General features: G+C 34.1%; 3 protein-coding genes across 8 annotated transcripts in view; 1 reads left to right on the top strand and 2 right to left on the bottom strand.

Annotated features, from left to right (window-relative positions):
- Positions 1-6,378: 6,378 nt before the first annotated feature.
- LOC132743055 (glutathione S-transferase A1-like) lies at positions 6,379-15,176 on the bottom strand. The gene is made up of 4 exons (XM_060731571.1): positions 14,954-15,176; positions 10,973-11,192; positions 10,156-10,338; positions 6,379-7,881 (listed from the first exon to the last, which is right to left on the bottom strand). The coding sequence occupies exons 1-4, from the start codon at positions 15,114-15,116 to the stop codon at positions 7,725-7,727; spliced, it is 723 nt and encodes a 240-aa protein (XP_060587554.1). The 5' UTR covers positions 15,117-15,176; the 3' UTR covers positions 6,379-7,724.
- LOC132743044 (phosducin-like protein) lies at positions 12,302-14,936 on the bottom strand. Its single transcript, XM_060731563.1, has 2 exons — positions 14,553-14,936; positions 12,302-13,162 (listed from the first exon to the last, which is right to left on the bottom strand). The coding sequence occupies exons 1-2, from the start codon at positions 14,846-14,848 to the stop codon at positions 12,574-12,576; spliced, it is 885 nt and encodes a 294-aa protein (XP_060587546.1). The 5' UTR covers positions 14,849-14,936; the 3' UTR covers positions 12,302-12,573.
- Positions 14,930-16,179, top strand: part of LOC132743006 (centrosomal protein of 112 kDa-like) — a 53,169-nt gene continuing 51,919 nt past the window's right edge. For 5 of the 6 annotated variants that reach the window (XM_060731515.1, XM_060731543.1, XM_060731537.1 and 2 more), the window contains exon 1: positions 15,133-15,270. The gene's annotated coding sequence lies outside the window, so the exon portion shown is untranslated. Of the gene's footprint in view, positions 15,017-15,132; positions 15,271-16,179 lie in introns of those variants that run through there. The other variant, XM_060731523.1, reaches the window with a different exon arrangement.

The raw sequence follows: 16,179 nt of genomic DNA, 5'->3' as shown, positions 1-16,179 counted from the left end.
TCATTGTCGTTATCACCACTACAATCCCCTACACCATCATCATCGTAATCACCACTACTATCACCTCCGTCATTATCGTTGCAATCACTACTACTATCACCTCCGCCATCATCGTCGCAATCAATACTACTATCACCTCGGCCATTATCGTCGCAATCACTACTACTATCACCTCCGCCATCATCGCCGCAATCAATACTACTATCACCTCCGCCATTATCGTCGCAATCACTACAAGTATCACCTCCACCATCATCGTCGCAATCACTACTACTATCACCTCCGCCATTATCGTCGCAATCACTACTACTATCACCTCTGCCATCATCGTCGCAATCACTACTACTACCACCTTTGCCATCATCGTCGCAATCACTACTACTATCACCTCCGCCATCATCGTCGCAATCACTACTACTATAACCTCCGCCATCATCGTCGCAATCACTACTACTATCACCTCCGCCATTATCGTTGCAATCATCAATACCTTCACCTTCGCCTTACTTCGTCGCCATCACTACAACTATCACCACTACCATCACTATCATCAACACCATCATTGTAGCCATCACCACTACCACATCGTCACTATAACCACTATCATCACCATCATCGTCACAATCTTCATCATTGCCATCACAATCATCATCGCAATCACTATTACCATCACCTTCATGGTCCATCGCTACTACCATGACAAATACCACTAGCATCATCGTCATCACCATCACTATCATCAGCACAATCATCGTAGCCATTACCACTTTCATCCCCATCACCACAACCTCATCGTCGCCAATACTACCAGCACCACTATCACCTTCGTCATCACCACAGCCATCATCAATACCATAATCATAACCATCACTACTTCTATTATTGTTGCCATCACCACTACAGTTACCACCACCAACACAATTACTACTACAATTACCACTACCATCATCATCCTTGCCATCTCAACTTTCATCATAATTAAGAACCCCATAATCCTCTCCATCACACACAAGAGCGATCAGTAATCACATGTGTCGCCTCATGATGGCCAATTTCATGTTGGGACAAATTTTGTGACAGACGGACAGTGCACAACTAGACTTGGTACTGATCATTCCTGTAAAGTTTGGATAAAATTGCACCAGTAGTTTATGAGGAGTAGTCCGGACAAGCTTTTGCGTATCTGGCAACACACAGAAAAAAACACCTTTTTATCAAAGGGCCATAACTTGGCCAAAAATCATTTAACCAAAAAACATGTGCAATATGCGCAAGGACTTGAGCTACAGATCAATCCTGTAAAGTTTCATTGAAATTGCATTAGTGGTATAAGAGAAGTAGTCCGGACAAACTTTAAAATTAAAAATTATTAAAGGGCCATAACTCTCACAAAAATCATTGAACCGGAAAATGCTGACAATATGCACAACTAGACTTGGTACTGATCATTCCTGTAAAGTTTGGGTGAAATTGCACCAGTAGTTTATGAGGAGTAGTCCGGACAAGCATTTGTGTATCTGGCAACATACAGAAAAAAACACCTTTTTATCAAAGGGCCATAACTCAGCCAAAAATCATTCAACCGGAAAACCCGTGCAATATGCGCAAGTGCTTGAGCTACAGATCAATCCTGTAAAGTTTCATTGAAATTGCATTAGTGGTATAAGAGAAGTAGTCCGGACAAACTTTAAAATTATTAAAGGGCCAGAACTCTCACAAAAATCATTGAACCGGAAAATGCTGACAATATGCACAACTAGACTTGGTACTGATCATTCCTGTAAAGTTTGGATGAAATTGCACCAGTAGTTTATAAGTAGTCCGGACAAGTTTTGTGACGGACGGACGTACCAACTTTTGATGTTTATGAGGCAAATCAGCTCATAAACACCACCTGGACCAACGTCCATTAGCAAAATAAGCTCATAAAAACAAAAAAATAGCTCTTAATTTGAATTTTATGAGTTTTTGTTCTTTATTTAACTACGGAATGAAGCTCATAATAATCAAATGTTTGCTCGGACAGACGGACAGACAGACGGAGGAGAAGTGATCCCTATATGTTGCCACTACTCCGTAGAGGCGACACAATAATCATCACTACTACCATCATCATCGCCATCAACACAACAATTACCACCACCATCATCATCGCCATCACTACCTACATCATCATTATCAACATCATTATCTTTCCCATCACCACTACCATTACCACCACTACCATCACCATCATCGTCGCCATCATAACCAACATGATTATCATCAACACCATTATCACGTCTACCACCACCTCCACCATCATATACGCCATCACTACCATCACCACCACCATCATCATCGCCATCCAAACTACCATTATCGTCGTCATAACTATACCACCATGACAAGTATCAACACCAATATCTTCCCCATCACCACTACCATCACAACTTCCATCACCAGCATCATTACAATGATCGTCACCATGACCTATACCATCACCATTTCTTTTATCATCATCGCCACCATCATCATCGCCATCACTACCACCATTATTGTCGCCATCACCACATCATTATAGTCGCCAATACATCTTACCATCACCAGCAACAACACAATGATCGTCACCATGACGAATATCATCACCATTTCTTTTATCATCATGGCTACCATCATTATTGCCATCACTACCACCATCAAACTTGTCATCACCACTTCCATCACCATCTCTCCATCATCACCACTTTCATCACCATCACAGCTCAATATTTAATAAACGTTATATTATTATAAATGATATACTAGAAAAAAAATATGTGTAGCAATTATAGCTAAATAATTATTTGACGTTTTAAAACATATGTTCTGTCATATGATCAAGGACATATGATGATAAATGTCAAAAACCTAGACATCAAAACAACAACATATGCTACTCAATGTCTTATCTAGGACTGTATGTTATAAAACATTTGTAAGGACAGTAATGTCAAATATAAACACTGTAATACCTTTAGAGCGTGTTTTACATCTTCTAATCGATCAAATACAATGTATTGTAATCAGTTGAAGATAAAGATGATATTCAAGTGTTTTCTATAAATGCAGAGTTATTTTCAAAGAGTGGTATGTAAATTAAAATTTCGTGTGTGGCATTAGCCACGTGTGAAATATGAAAATGTTTATACCACAAGATGAAAATAAGTCATGTACATTTGTATTAATAGAAAAAACCCTGAAATTTCTGTTTATTATATACTTTTCTCTTTTTTAATCTTATGATCTGAAAGAATTCTCTTTTAATTTTGTGTTTTGACTGAATTTAGAAAATAAGTAGGCCGACAAGAAAATGTTTCTCTGTAGTGAAAAATAAATTTCTACAATGAAATGACGGAACACGAAAATACGCATTCTATTTCATCAATATTTCATTTATAAATATGTAATAAATCCCCCCACCCCTCCAGAAAAAAAAAATAAAGAAAAACAACAACAACAAAAACAAACAAACAAACAAAACCAAAAACAGTTGGTCAGGTAAAGATGATGAAATCATCAAAATTAATGATGATTAAAAAAGCAATCTGTAATTTATTTTTAGGCGGAAAATAAAAGGAAATTCCCGTTGAAATACAAACTTATTATCTGGTATGTCAAATTACAAAGTAAACTGGTGCAATGGCTCATGTATATGGCAATGCAAGATCACAAAATGCACGCATGGCTTCGGCTTCAAATCTATACGAAAATTATAAAAAGGTACGTTTTCCTTAAAATACATAATATTCCAGAGCTTATGATCACCTGTCTGTTTATTTATGTCAATGGAAATATGCGATGTCTTGGAAATATTTACAGAAATTTAAGGCTTATTGTGTTGTCAAAGAAACAAAATCGCAAAGTTCGCTCAAGGTTTCGCACATATTTCATTTTTTTACTTTATAAAAGTTATTTGGTTAAAACACAGAACAGAAAATTCCACAACCTATCCGTTTTTTTTTTCCAATTTAAATTGCAAATTTTTTGTGAACGAGCTTCTAGACGAATGTTTAAGGAAAAATACGGCACATTGTGCACTTCAAACAAGGTTGAAAAAGTTCCGGATGGCACGGGACAAGCGATTCAATCAGTAACGCAAACATCAAGCCAGAAACTCTCCGCGAATTGACTGGACGTTTATTTTTGGAGTTTGCAAATTTTATTTTTCTGAGACTTGACGGTACATGAGATCTTTTTTATTCTTGTGAAAATGGTTTAAGGACTCACATTTGATGTCAATATTGTAGAAGTTGTCAATAATACAGATCCAACAAGACATTCAAAAGGTCATGGACTTTTTGTACTTTTGGAACCATGCTCATTTATTTAAACTTAGAGATAAACACAGTTGCTTATTTGGGCAATTATAATGTGTAAAACATTTCTATATCAACCAACCATAGGAGCTCGACATTCTATCAATAATTGAAAAATTTAAGCAAATAATTAAGAACTAACGGCAAATATGAAAATAAGCAACAGGTATATTTGCCGTTATTTCTTAATTATTTGCTTATTTTTTTAAAATTATGATAGATTATCAAGCTCCTGTGAATGAATCATATTCTTAGTAACTCTTAACGTAGTAAATTCAACTTAAAACTCCGCGAGTCGGATGTGTCGCCTTGTGAACAATATAGTTTATGAGAAATGGCAAGGACAAAAATGAAATATGAAAATTAACAAAGGGCAATAACTCAAAAAATAAGTTGCAGAGCAGCAGTTTCTATGCACTGCACTTCTTATCAATAAGATCTATCATCCTATGAAGTTTCAAGTCCATAGCTTTTATAATTTATGAGAAATGGCCTGGACAAAAATAAAGTATGAAAATTAATAAAGGGTAATAACTCAAAAATAAGAAGTGCAGAGTACCGGTTCTTGTACACTGCACTTTTTCTTAATGAGATCTATCATCCTATGAAGTTTAAAGACCATAGCTTTTATACTTTAGGAGAAATGGCCTGGACAAAAATAAAGTATGAAAATTAACAAAGGGCAATAACTCAAAAAATAAGAAATGCAGAGTACCGGTTCTTGTGCACTGCACTTCTTCTTAATGAGATCTATCATCCTATGAAGTTTCATGTCCATAGCTTTTATACTTTAGGAGAAATGGCCTGGACAAAAATAAAGTATGAAAATTAACAAAGGGCAATAACTCAAAAAATAAGAAATGCAGAGTACCGGTTCTTGTGCACTGCACTTCTTCTTAATGAGATCTATCATCCTATGAAGTTTCAAGTCCATAGCTTTTATACATTAGGAGAAATGGCCCGGACAAAAATAAAGTATGAAAATTAACAAAGGGCAATAACTCAAAAAATAAGAAATGCAGAGTACCGGTTCTTGTGCACTGCACTTCTTCTTAATGAGATCTATCATCCTATGAAGTTTCAAGTCCATAGCTTTTATACATTAGGAGAAATGGCCCGGACAAAAATAAAGTATGAAAATTAACAAAGGGCAATAACTCAAAAATTAAGAAGTGCAGAGTACCGGTTCTTGTGCACTGCACTTCGGGTCATTATAAGAAGCATGCATACCAAGTTTGAAGCCAATCCGACTTATAATTACTGACTAATGCTCTATACAAGCTTAAGGGGACGCCTACGCCGAAAAAAGTAACCCCTATATTTCAAGGCGACACAAAAATGACCTTTGTCTCGAGTTCAAAGCAAGGCCAACCTGCATTTAAGTGCAGCCACATTACTTTTGGTTGCTCATTTTTTTTGTATTTTGATATGGAAATCCTTTATTCTTCTAATGGAGTATGCCAAATTCAAAGCTTGGCAATTCCATTACACAAATTAAGCAGTTTAAGGGTTAAAAAGGGGCTGTAGAATTACACGCCCTTCTTTTCTCATTGCTTGATACTTAAACAAGGCCCATGCAAGAATTTCACAAAAAGGGAAAATTCATTAAATACCAATGCTTGAATCATTAAATTAGGTAGTTACCTTTAATTTGGAGTCTCAACTATGACACAATTAGTCATGTGCTGTTTCAAGTGAGTTCCATTTGTAGTTTAATTATAAACCTTAAATGCCACATTTTAACAAGGAATTTTCTAAGTTCACAAATAGGAACAGAGTGAAGTAAAAATTCATTCTGTATGGATATAATAGTAAATCAACAGTGACCTACAATTATGATCCAAAATACTACATTCCTGAGCATAATGAACATCAAGTTGCATGCAAAACTTTACCAAGTGATATGTGGACATCAATACAAGGGTGAAAAGGATACCAGTAAACATCAACACAAAATTGAAAAGGATACCACAAAATGTTTTTGAATTAACATGGTAGAAGATCTCAACAATCAAATTTTCAAGTTTTACTTTATTTTCAATTTGGCATAGAAATATAGGAAAATTCATAATTTGCATTCTGTAATAATATTTATATGTCAAAGTAAAAAATATTCAATAGACAACACTTCGTGATATTAAACAAAGAAGACCCGTTTCATTTAAAAAATAGAAATCTACATTGTATATCTTATATTGCACATCCACTTTCCCTCATCGCTGTGATTCTGTAATGTGAGAAAACTATTTAACTAGCTTGCAGAACCTCGGTTGTTCTACTCTGGTACTTGCTTGTAAGGCTCCCACGTTTACAATTTTCTGTAAACGTTTACACGATTGCTAAGAACCGAAACGATACCGTTTAAACGGTGGTACTTCTATGTACTATACTACACCATGTATTCGAGTCGGCAAATGATGACATACTTTCTATTTTTAATACATATACAAATAAATAATGTCCAGGGCTCATCACGATTGTGTCGGCACACATTTTCTGCATTGTGTCCCAATTTCGCTCTTTTGAAAGATCAAAGGAAAATCAACTTTACCAAAAATGTATTATGCCACAAGCGATTATTGCACGGTGATGCTGTTCGGAGGGTTGTAAACACCCATTTTCCATTTTTACTTTGGAATAAACCAATTGGAATTGATAAAAGCCGTGATTACAGGCAATGATTAAGATATTCCGTAAGACAATATGGTCATTTCGATTAAACGGTAAAAGATATCGTAAACGTTTAGGAATGAAAATCGAAACGTATCCGTTTAACCGTGGGAGCCTTACTTGCTTGTGCTCAGAAGTGCAACTGAGGTCTTCCTCCAGGTGTAAAATCTCCGTATGACCTTCATTCATACCCAAAGCCCTAATCAACAGTGAAAGTCCAGTGTAGGTGGCAAGACATCAAATGTATAAAATATAAGTCAATAAATGCAAGTTCTAAGGTAAACAGTAAAAAGGACAGAGGGAAATATGGAAGGACAACCTAACAACTACATATGTTCAAACAAAATTACAGGGAGCATAAAAAGAAAACAAAAACTATATAACTGTTAAAACATTCCAAAAAGATAAATACAAAATCTAGATTTATCAAAATCAACACTTTATCTGAAGGCTTAACACTGTGAAACAGTCAGAAATGCAATTCATTTCAGCAAGACTCAAAGTATATACATGTATAACAATCAACAGATTAACAAAAATATTTTTCAATGCAAAATGAACAAAAATTAATTGAAAGCTTAACTTAAATTTTATGAATAATATAATAAAAATCCCACTGTAAATCTAAAAATCAAACCTTACTAATCTAAAAGTTTTAGGTATATATTCGATATAAAAACTATTGCAAAAGTAATTTGGTTATTAAATGATCAATGATCAAGAATTTTCAGTGAAAACTCTTTGAAACGTGCTCCTTCTGCTAAGCCTGCTGTAGTAGTTCTGTAAAACAGGGTATTTCTCAAGGAGGACACCATCTTTCATCGCCATTGCCCACCATAAATTATAACCTAGCACGCAATCAGCAGCACTCAATCTATAATTACACAAACAGTACTTAAGCCTAGCATTCGGAATTAATAATTTATACATACATGTACTTGAGACAGTCCTATAAAACATGACCAATATTATATATATATATATTCAGAACAACAAAATTTTAGACTGGTACTGTATCATTTAAAGTTGTGAATATGGTTGATCTGTTAAATTTGAATACTAACTAATCATTTCCTGAACATTTTTTATCAAAATTATTACTGCAATAAAATGTGGTCAAAAAGGGAGAAATGCCCAAGCCTGTTTGTTCTTTAAGAGAGCAAAATACAAGTGTCATTAATACAATTTCATATATTTTGAAAACTCTGACCTTGAAGTAAAATAAGGGTAATTTATGTTTTTATTCTAATAAAGCAGAAATATAGCTCTTGTCCAAAGGCATGTTTCATCTCTAGGTCTGACATGTATGGTAAAAGTTAAAACTGTCTGCAGACAGGCTAGGCTGGCTTAAAAAACAACAGGGATTTTTATGCCCCCACAAAGTGGGGGGCATATAGCATTGCACTTGTCCGTCCGTCCAAGCAAATATTTTGGGTTTAGGGGCTATATAACAGTAAAGAGAACAAAAGAAAACAATAGGTTCATTCTGTGATCAAAGGGATTATGGGCTAGTAGCCCTTAAGAAAACAAAGAAAATAACAAAGAAAATAGCCCCTGAACCCAAAATGTTGGACCGTCAGTTCGTACGTCCCGAAATCTTGTGAACACAACTCCTCTTAAACCGGATGGCAGATTTTGCTTAAACTTCCAGGGATGAACAACCTTAATGTGTAGATGGTAGTAAAGGAAGGAATTTTTGCTGCGACCAAATTTAACAGAATTATGGCCCTTTGTTGATTTTTCACTATATACTTTGTAGAAATTATGTGAATGCAACGCCTCTTAAACCGGATGGCAGATTTTGCTTAAACTTCCAGGGATGAATAACCTTAATGTGTTGATGGTAGTAAAGGAAGGAATTTTTGCTGTGACCAAATTTAACAGAATTATGGCCCTTTGTTGATTTTTTCACTATATACCATATAGAAATTTTGTGAACGCAACTCCTCTTAAACTGGATGGCAGATTTGGTTAAACTTCCAGGAATGAACAACCTTAATGTGTAGATGGAAGTAAAGGAAGGAATTTTTGCTGCGACCAAATTTAACAGAATTATGGCCCTTTGTTGATTTTTTCACTATATACCATATATATGTTGTCAGTTGGGGCATCCGTGTCCTTTGGACACAGTTCTAGTTTTGGCTTAGTTTATAGCCAATATTTGGTCATATTCCCAATTGAAGTTTATTATTTTCCCAATCCACAGGAAAAAATTCCCTATTGAAAGTTACAAAATAAAATTTTTTTTTTAACTTAAAATCTTTGAAAATTAGGGCTCTACTGTTATAGTGCTTAAATGCTTGAAGATGCCATCCTAGACAGTGATTCTTTGCATTCATTTAATTACTGCAAAATTTCAGTCATGTATTTTTTCCCAATTTTTAACAAAACCGCCAAAAATCCCAATTCTATTGGTATGGGTAAAGTTTCTAAAATCCTGGAAAAAAAACCCTGAACAATTTAAACCCATAGTGCAAAGGTATGAACATCTAGGTTTTGTTTGCTTTTATGTGCGTTTTGTTTTTAGTTGATTTTAAACTCAGTTTTTTTTGGGTAATATCTTTGCAGATGATCCCCTAGCCAGCTTTTCTGTATAACTTACCATTATTTACCAATTTCTCTGCAAGTGACTGACTACTAATCACACATGATTTCTGAATCAGTGGTGAGAGAGAAATAACCATTCAATGTTCAAGATCAATTGTCACAGAGAAATTACTCCTCACCAGGGGGAGAATCAAACCAGCTAGCCATGGATTACTAATCTATTGCTCTCTTACCGACTTAAGCAGGCGAACATAAAGAACTAAATATCATCTACATAAAATTATTTTAAGGTAGCCATATTTTTCCCGCCAAAAAATTTCTGACATCTGCCAATATCATAATAAATCTGTCAATTCCTGAGTGTTATTTTTTCATAATCTTAGTTATTCAATAATTTTTAACTGTTTATAACTGGTATTTATTACATAGCGGTAAAGGATGAATGATTTGAAGTAATCTAATGCCCAATATTTTAAATAAATAACATTCCAGAAATAACCTATTTGCTATGATATTGGCCTATGTTAGATTTTTTTTGGCGGGAAAGCATTACAGTGTGACTACTTTAAGAACATTACAACAGAAAATAATGAGATATCACCTATTGCCGCAAAGGAAATCTCTATTGCTCATATGCTTGCTTAAATACTTGGCAAATGAATGAAATTTCAGCAGCTTTTTATCAATCAGTTCTTCATTTTGATCTTCCGCCTTTGTATATACCCATTGTATAAACAGAGCTTCCATTGTCTCGTCCAATGTTGCTATACAATATGCTATCCAACTGTAAGGAAAATAAAGAAGTCTTTGAGCATATTGCTGCATAATATTGTCAACAGTACAGGAAACATCAACCTGAATGATAAATTTTGACAACACTTTACTTAAAAGTCAACTTTACTCAAAATTCAAGCTGAAGTTATGAAAATGTATGAAATTTCAAGTGAATAACTTCAGCAATTGAAGTTATTTGGTTGGTTTTATGCCAATTTTTAAATAATTTTCCAAGAAACAAACAAATCAGAAAGTCTTTGATAAAAAGGGGAAAAATTCAGTAAAATACATGCTATCGATGCAGGCGACCTGGAGACAAGCATGAAATTTCAAGTGGCTATCTGCAAACTTTCATAACCAAGTGCAATGCTGAAAACTCAATGCCATCACTAGGGTGAAAAAATAGAATGGTCAAGCTATAAAAATCTAGTTTAATCTTTGATGTTTACTTGCATTAAATGGTAAAAGTGCATGTTTGTGACAACATTTTTCTTATGTACTGATTAATATGTAAACTAGCTAGTATTTGTCAGTTGTCAAGCCTATTGCAAAAACTTTTTAGTATATCATTAAACTGAACAAACCATTAATCTTACATTTTGTATATATGGATAAATAGACATGAAGCTAGTAAATGGTCATACTTATAGTAAGCTGCATTGTCCTGCTGCGGACCCAATTTGCCATAGATATCAGCAAGATACAAACATATGGCTCCTGACTCTATGATCGCCTCCTTTCCTTCTATCTCCAAACACGGCACTGTCCCGTGAGGCTGGATCGTACGATACTGAGCTAGTTCTTCCTGGTTAGGATTACGAGGGTTCATACACACAAACTCAACATCCTGCAAAGCTCCCAGTTCTGTGTGGGATAATATTATATCAAAATCATAAGAAATTGACTTACACAGTAAAAATTTATATGGTCAATTATTTTTACTTCGCATGGTCAACATTGTTTTCTACCTCATGCAAATATCACAGAAAAGTGTCTGACCAAGAAAATTATTACAGAGGAGTGATAAAAATATGTTTCAGAGGCCTCCATGAGGATTTGTTAAGTTTGCTGTCTTAAACTTATTTGCCAGATGACATTGTAGTTTTTAATCCATTCAGGGACTTTCAAATAAGGAAGTTATCCAGCTAGCTTACAGACGGTTGATGGTTCTACTAAAATACCGACTTGTGCCTTAAATAATGTATAAAGGGGTACCAATAGCATTCCTCCACCAATAAAGCTGAAATAGGACTTTTACACAGATGCAAAACAGGGCAGCATGACTTAAGGACAATGGCAAATCCATATGCCTCCACTTCTAAGATATGGAAGCTGTGGGGACTGCCCCCATCTCTAAGACGAGGATACATGATAAAACAATCTTTGAATTTCATGTACATTGTAATAGTCTTAGTAATAATTGTTTACAAATGATGTATAAATACAATGCATCTAATCACTTCAAACAATGGCTTTTCATTTTCATGCAATAATTTTACCAAAGAAATATTTAGAGACAAGTACATAGTGAATACAATACTGTGCATATTCAAAACATTGTTTTTTAACTCTTTGAAATAGTTTAACAAAGCAACAAGTCCCTTTTATGAAATACTATAATATTTATTTGTGAGTTTAGTTTACGTTTGGGCTGCTTATTGATATTGCCAAACATAAATATTAATGTACAAGAAACTGTCAAGTCTGTATATGTGCTAAAATAGATAAGGGAGAGTGGTGGCCTCATGGTTATTGTGTCTGCCTCTTAACCCAGAGATCATGGGTTCAAGCTATAACTGGGTCACGGCTATGTTTTTTCATGACATTGGTACTAGTTGGTTCCAGGTAGTGGAATTGAAAGCGATTAATATAATTTGCAAGAACTTGTTGCACGATCGAGCTGTGAATAGTCATATATATATAAAACTGGCTTAAAATTGACATAATTTGAAGAACTCATAATAGAGACAATATTTGTTTCTATCTTTATTACTTCTATACTTCTTTTTAATTTGATACAATTACTAGATACAACATTCAATTTCAACAACAAATTACTCTACAAAATGTGAAACACTTTTGGTATATAGTACTACATTGCATTTGTGTTCTACACAATATATGTACATCAAACATTAAGACTTGATAGCAAGTTACAATAAACAATAACTGTATTGTTGCAAAAATGACGTCGTCGGTCAATTCTTAATGTTAAATATATAAAGAAATACTGATGAGATTTTTTTCAGTCTATGTCTAAATCACTATCATCTTCATCTTGAGGCAAAACACCTCTAATTTCACCTGTATTCTTGTCCCTTATCACTTTTGTTTCTATGTGAGGCAGCATTCCATGCTCCTGTAGAAAACTTTCCACTTCTGTTGCATAAAAATCTTCCCCGAACTCATCCGACAAGCGAATATAATTGCCAATAAGATCACCGTTCTTATATATAAGCAATGCAGGAACACCATTTGTTGAAAACTTCTTACTAAGATGTGCATCTGTTGCTTTTATTTTACAGAATTTTATATTTGGGTATTCTTTGGCCAAACATTTAAGGCAGCCATCCATGGCTTCACATGCTTCAACATTATCTTCATACACATGCACAATTATTTTTACACCTTGTTTTTCTTTGTCAATAGCATCTATAAAACTTGACTTGTCTAATGCAATGACCTGTCCAAATTTAGGTGTAGTCTCATAGGCTCTCCTCATTTCTTCTATACGTTTTTGGCGATACTGTCGCAGAAATTCCTCGTCAATCTCATCCAGCTCTTGCATAAAGTCCTCATCTTTTTTCTTCTCATCTTCATCATTCAAATGTGATCTGAAATCATAACCAAACAATCAAATAAAACCATAAAAGTTCTTTTAAGCTACTATAATGAAAGCTAATGACTAACTCTGACTCACCAGTGACCACCTAATTTTTTTTACTTCAAATTAATGTTAATTTCTTTTATTTTTATAAAACTTTCCTTGTCTTCATCATTCACAATGACCACTAACATCAGGTAAAAGTAATAATTTGAAAAATAACATGTATTTATTTTGTAATAAAATGTAACTTTTAGATGCAAGATAAGAGTAATTAAGACTTTCATCATTGTCTTTTATTTACAATGCTGTGTATCTATTCTATACATAGCATATAGGCTAGCTGTGTTTGACTCATGTGTGACTAGACAGGCCCATACGGCTATAGTCTGCAGTGACTTCCTATTACGGTATTTCAATTGGCTTACAGACACTTCACCCCCCAGACACTTCACCCTAGGCCCTTTTTTGCAGACACTTCACCCCTCAGACAGTTCACCCCTCATTTTAAGAAATTTGATTGAGACACTTCACCCCTCATTTGTTTATTTTGTGTTTAACAATTATTTATGTAGAGTATGTTAAATACATTCAATAGTGATTAAGTATGTTTATTGTTTTAAGCCATTGTCTAATAAATTTTGAGTTGATGTAATTCTTGAAGTTTTGGTACTTAATTAAGTTTGATTTCAGTTTGATCCTTACCATAAATAATCATTGAGTTACGTTCATTTGGTGATGGTTTGTGCTTTTAACCTTGTGCTTAATTTCCATAACTGGTGCTATTTATTTGTTTAATAAATGACATTATGAATGATCTTTGTATTAAATGCAGGATAATTGTGTCTGATAATGATGATAAATAATTTATATTTATATTTACTATATTTTATAAAGCAACTGATTCATTCATTTATATTCATTTTATTTATTTATTTATTTAATTTATTTATTAAGAATAAATTTAATTTTCATACAATTATACCATTTTAATTCAATTATCTAATCAATTGTGAGATAACCGTTGAATAAACAACTAATCAACATGTGGAATAAACAAGGTGACATGCAATTAACACTTAATGGATGAAAGTGCTGTGATATATCATTTGGCAATACAACCAATTAACCTAAATCAGCTTTAAACTTAGTAAAAATAAAGGTAATATGCAAAATTTTTAATTAAATAACACTGAAAATAATAAATATAAATATATATAAGCATTTTGTTGTTGACCAACTTGTTTTATTTACTTTATAGAACAAAATTGGATGAGGGGTGAAGTGTCTTACTGATTTGGGGGGGTGAAGTGTCTTAAGGGGTGAAGTGTCTTCAAAATTTGAGGGGTGAAGTGTCTGGGGGGTGAGGTGTCTTGCTACCTTTCAATTAAGCTAGTTACCTGCAAGTGACCTGCAGCTTTTTCATTAACTGCTGTCGTTCCTTTTCCTGCTCTTGTCTTTGTTCGGTTTCGAGGCGTTTAAATTCTCTCCAATCATTTATCACACCTTTTGGGCCTGTATTAGTTGTTCTCCCATTGTACTCTGTCTTGATATCAGTGTCAGGAATAAACTGGGGCCTTTGTTCAGCATTTGACTTTTCTCTTTCCAGGTCTCCATCATCCCCTTCATCTTCACTGCTGCTACAATAGTTTTCCACTTTTTCCCCTAGTAACCTGTCATCTAAGCTTAGAGCCATTTTCAATTGATTTTTAAAGAAATTCAACAGGAAATTAAATTATCATTTGCTACGGAGAGTGACTTCCCTTTAATAGCATGAGGGGAAACAACTCTGAAAGCTTACCAGCAAGAAGCCATTCGCATCGCTTTGAACGGAAATTGTCAAACCAATACAACTTCATACGAGGTTTCTTTACACGTTTCTTCATTCTTTTCCGAAAAACCCACCATGTCAGTGCACCTAAAGCAATAACCGTTGATGCAAAAATTGGAGTTTTCCCAGTCATTATCAAAACGAAGATATCAGAACCTTTCCTAATAAAATCATGGTTAGAAAACGCTCAAGAAAACAGTAACTTGTGCGCATGCGTATCAGATGTAAACAACTAGCGCATCCGTTTTAAAAAAAGAAAACAAATTTTATAGCAATTTTCTGAAAAAGTAAGTGCCCATTATCCATAATTTTATTGACAATGTGTTTTGTTCTTCAAAAGACAACATTCATTGAATGACGAGATAAATCAAAGCTTTTTAAAGATTCTGCGCCTATATAAAGTTCCCCCAACAACATGTCAGATCTTGCAAGCTATAAATTTTCTTCATAAATTTCCATCAGAATAAAAAGGTGATAAAGTAAAGACTTTAATCATTATTTTGTTATAATTCCATTTGCAATAGAAACACACTCACGCATTTATGAAGGAAAATATGCATTCCCAATCTTTTAAATGCTAAAATGCTGATATATTGTACAATTTTAGTTGAGTACAGTTCAGTCTGTACAGTAGCCTACACTTTTATCTATAGTTTGCAACATTTGATTCTTTTTGAATGATACCTTGTGATGTATGGGAAGCTTTATTAGTTCCTTACAAACTGTCATTCCCCTTGAGTTCTAGTGTCTTGTTTTCTGCTCCAGTATCGGTCTTCAGTTTATAATGCCAGTATCTTATTTTGATTTAAACTCATTTACATTCTTGGAAATCATAAAACTTTCACTGAGAAGTAGGTTCCATGAGTTTACAACTCTATAAGCGAAGGAATTTTGTCTATTGACTTTAATGATCTTAACTTTTGAACTAAATATAAATATGTCCATAGATTTTGTGATTTATAACAGATATTTTGAACGTTAACTTTTTATAATAAATATCATCTATTTTGTGGATGTTTGTATGTAGTTAAAGCTTAATGAGGGTCCATCCGCCCTCTCGGGCACAAAATGCAGCTTTCGCTGTCGAGTACGGACCCCGGACATGTCACCAGTCATGTCCTTAAAGAGTTAATTTTGAAGCACAAAATGGTGATAATTTACATCCATGCAATTTCCAAGGAGTATTAGCCAAAGAT

This window comes from Ruditapes philippinarum, unplaced genomic scaffold (genome assembly GCF_026571515.1).
Source record: "Ruditapes philippinarum isolate M1 unplaced genomic scaffold, ASM2657151v2 ctg1226_1_1_1_1, whole genome shotgun sequence".
Classification (NCBI taxonomy): Eukaryota; Metazoa; Mollusca; class Bivalvia; order Venerida; family Veneridae; genus Ruditapes; species Ruditapes philippinarum.
This window is presented reverse-complemented; position numbering and strand designations above follow the sequence as displayed.

Bases quoted from the DNA above. Each gene is read 5' to 3' on its own strand.
- LOC132743044 (XM_060731563.1), bottom strand. From the start codon at position 14,848: ATGGCTCTAAGCTTAGATGACAGGTTACTAGGGGAAAAAGTGGAAAAC. The intron at 13,163-14,552 runs GTAACTAGCTTA...TTATGATTTCAG, and splicing joins AAGCTGCAGGTCACTTGCAG to ATCACATTTGAATGATGAAG.
- LOC132743055 (XM_060731571.1), bottom strand. From the start codon at position 15,116: ATGACTGGGAAAACTCCAATTTTTGCATCAACGGTTATTGCTTTAGGT. The intron at 11,193-14,953 runs GTAAGCTTTCAG...TATCCCACACAG, and splicing joins ATGCGAATGGCTTCTTGCTG to AACTGGGAGCTTTGCAGGAT. The intron at 7,882-10,155 runs GTGATATCTCAT...GTGTAATTATAG, and splicing joins GATTTCCTTTGCGGCAATAG to ATTGAGTGCTGCTGATTGCG.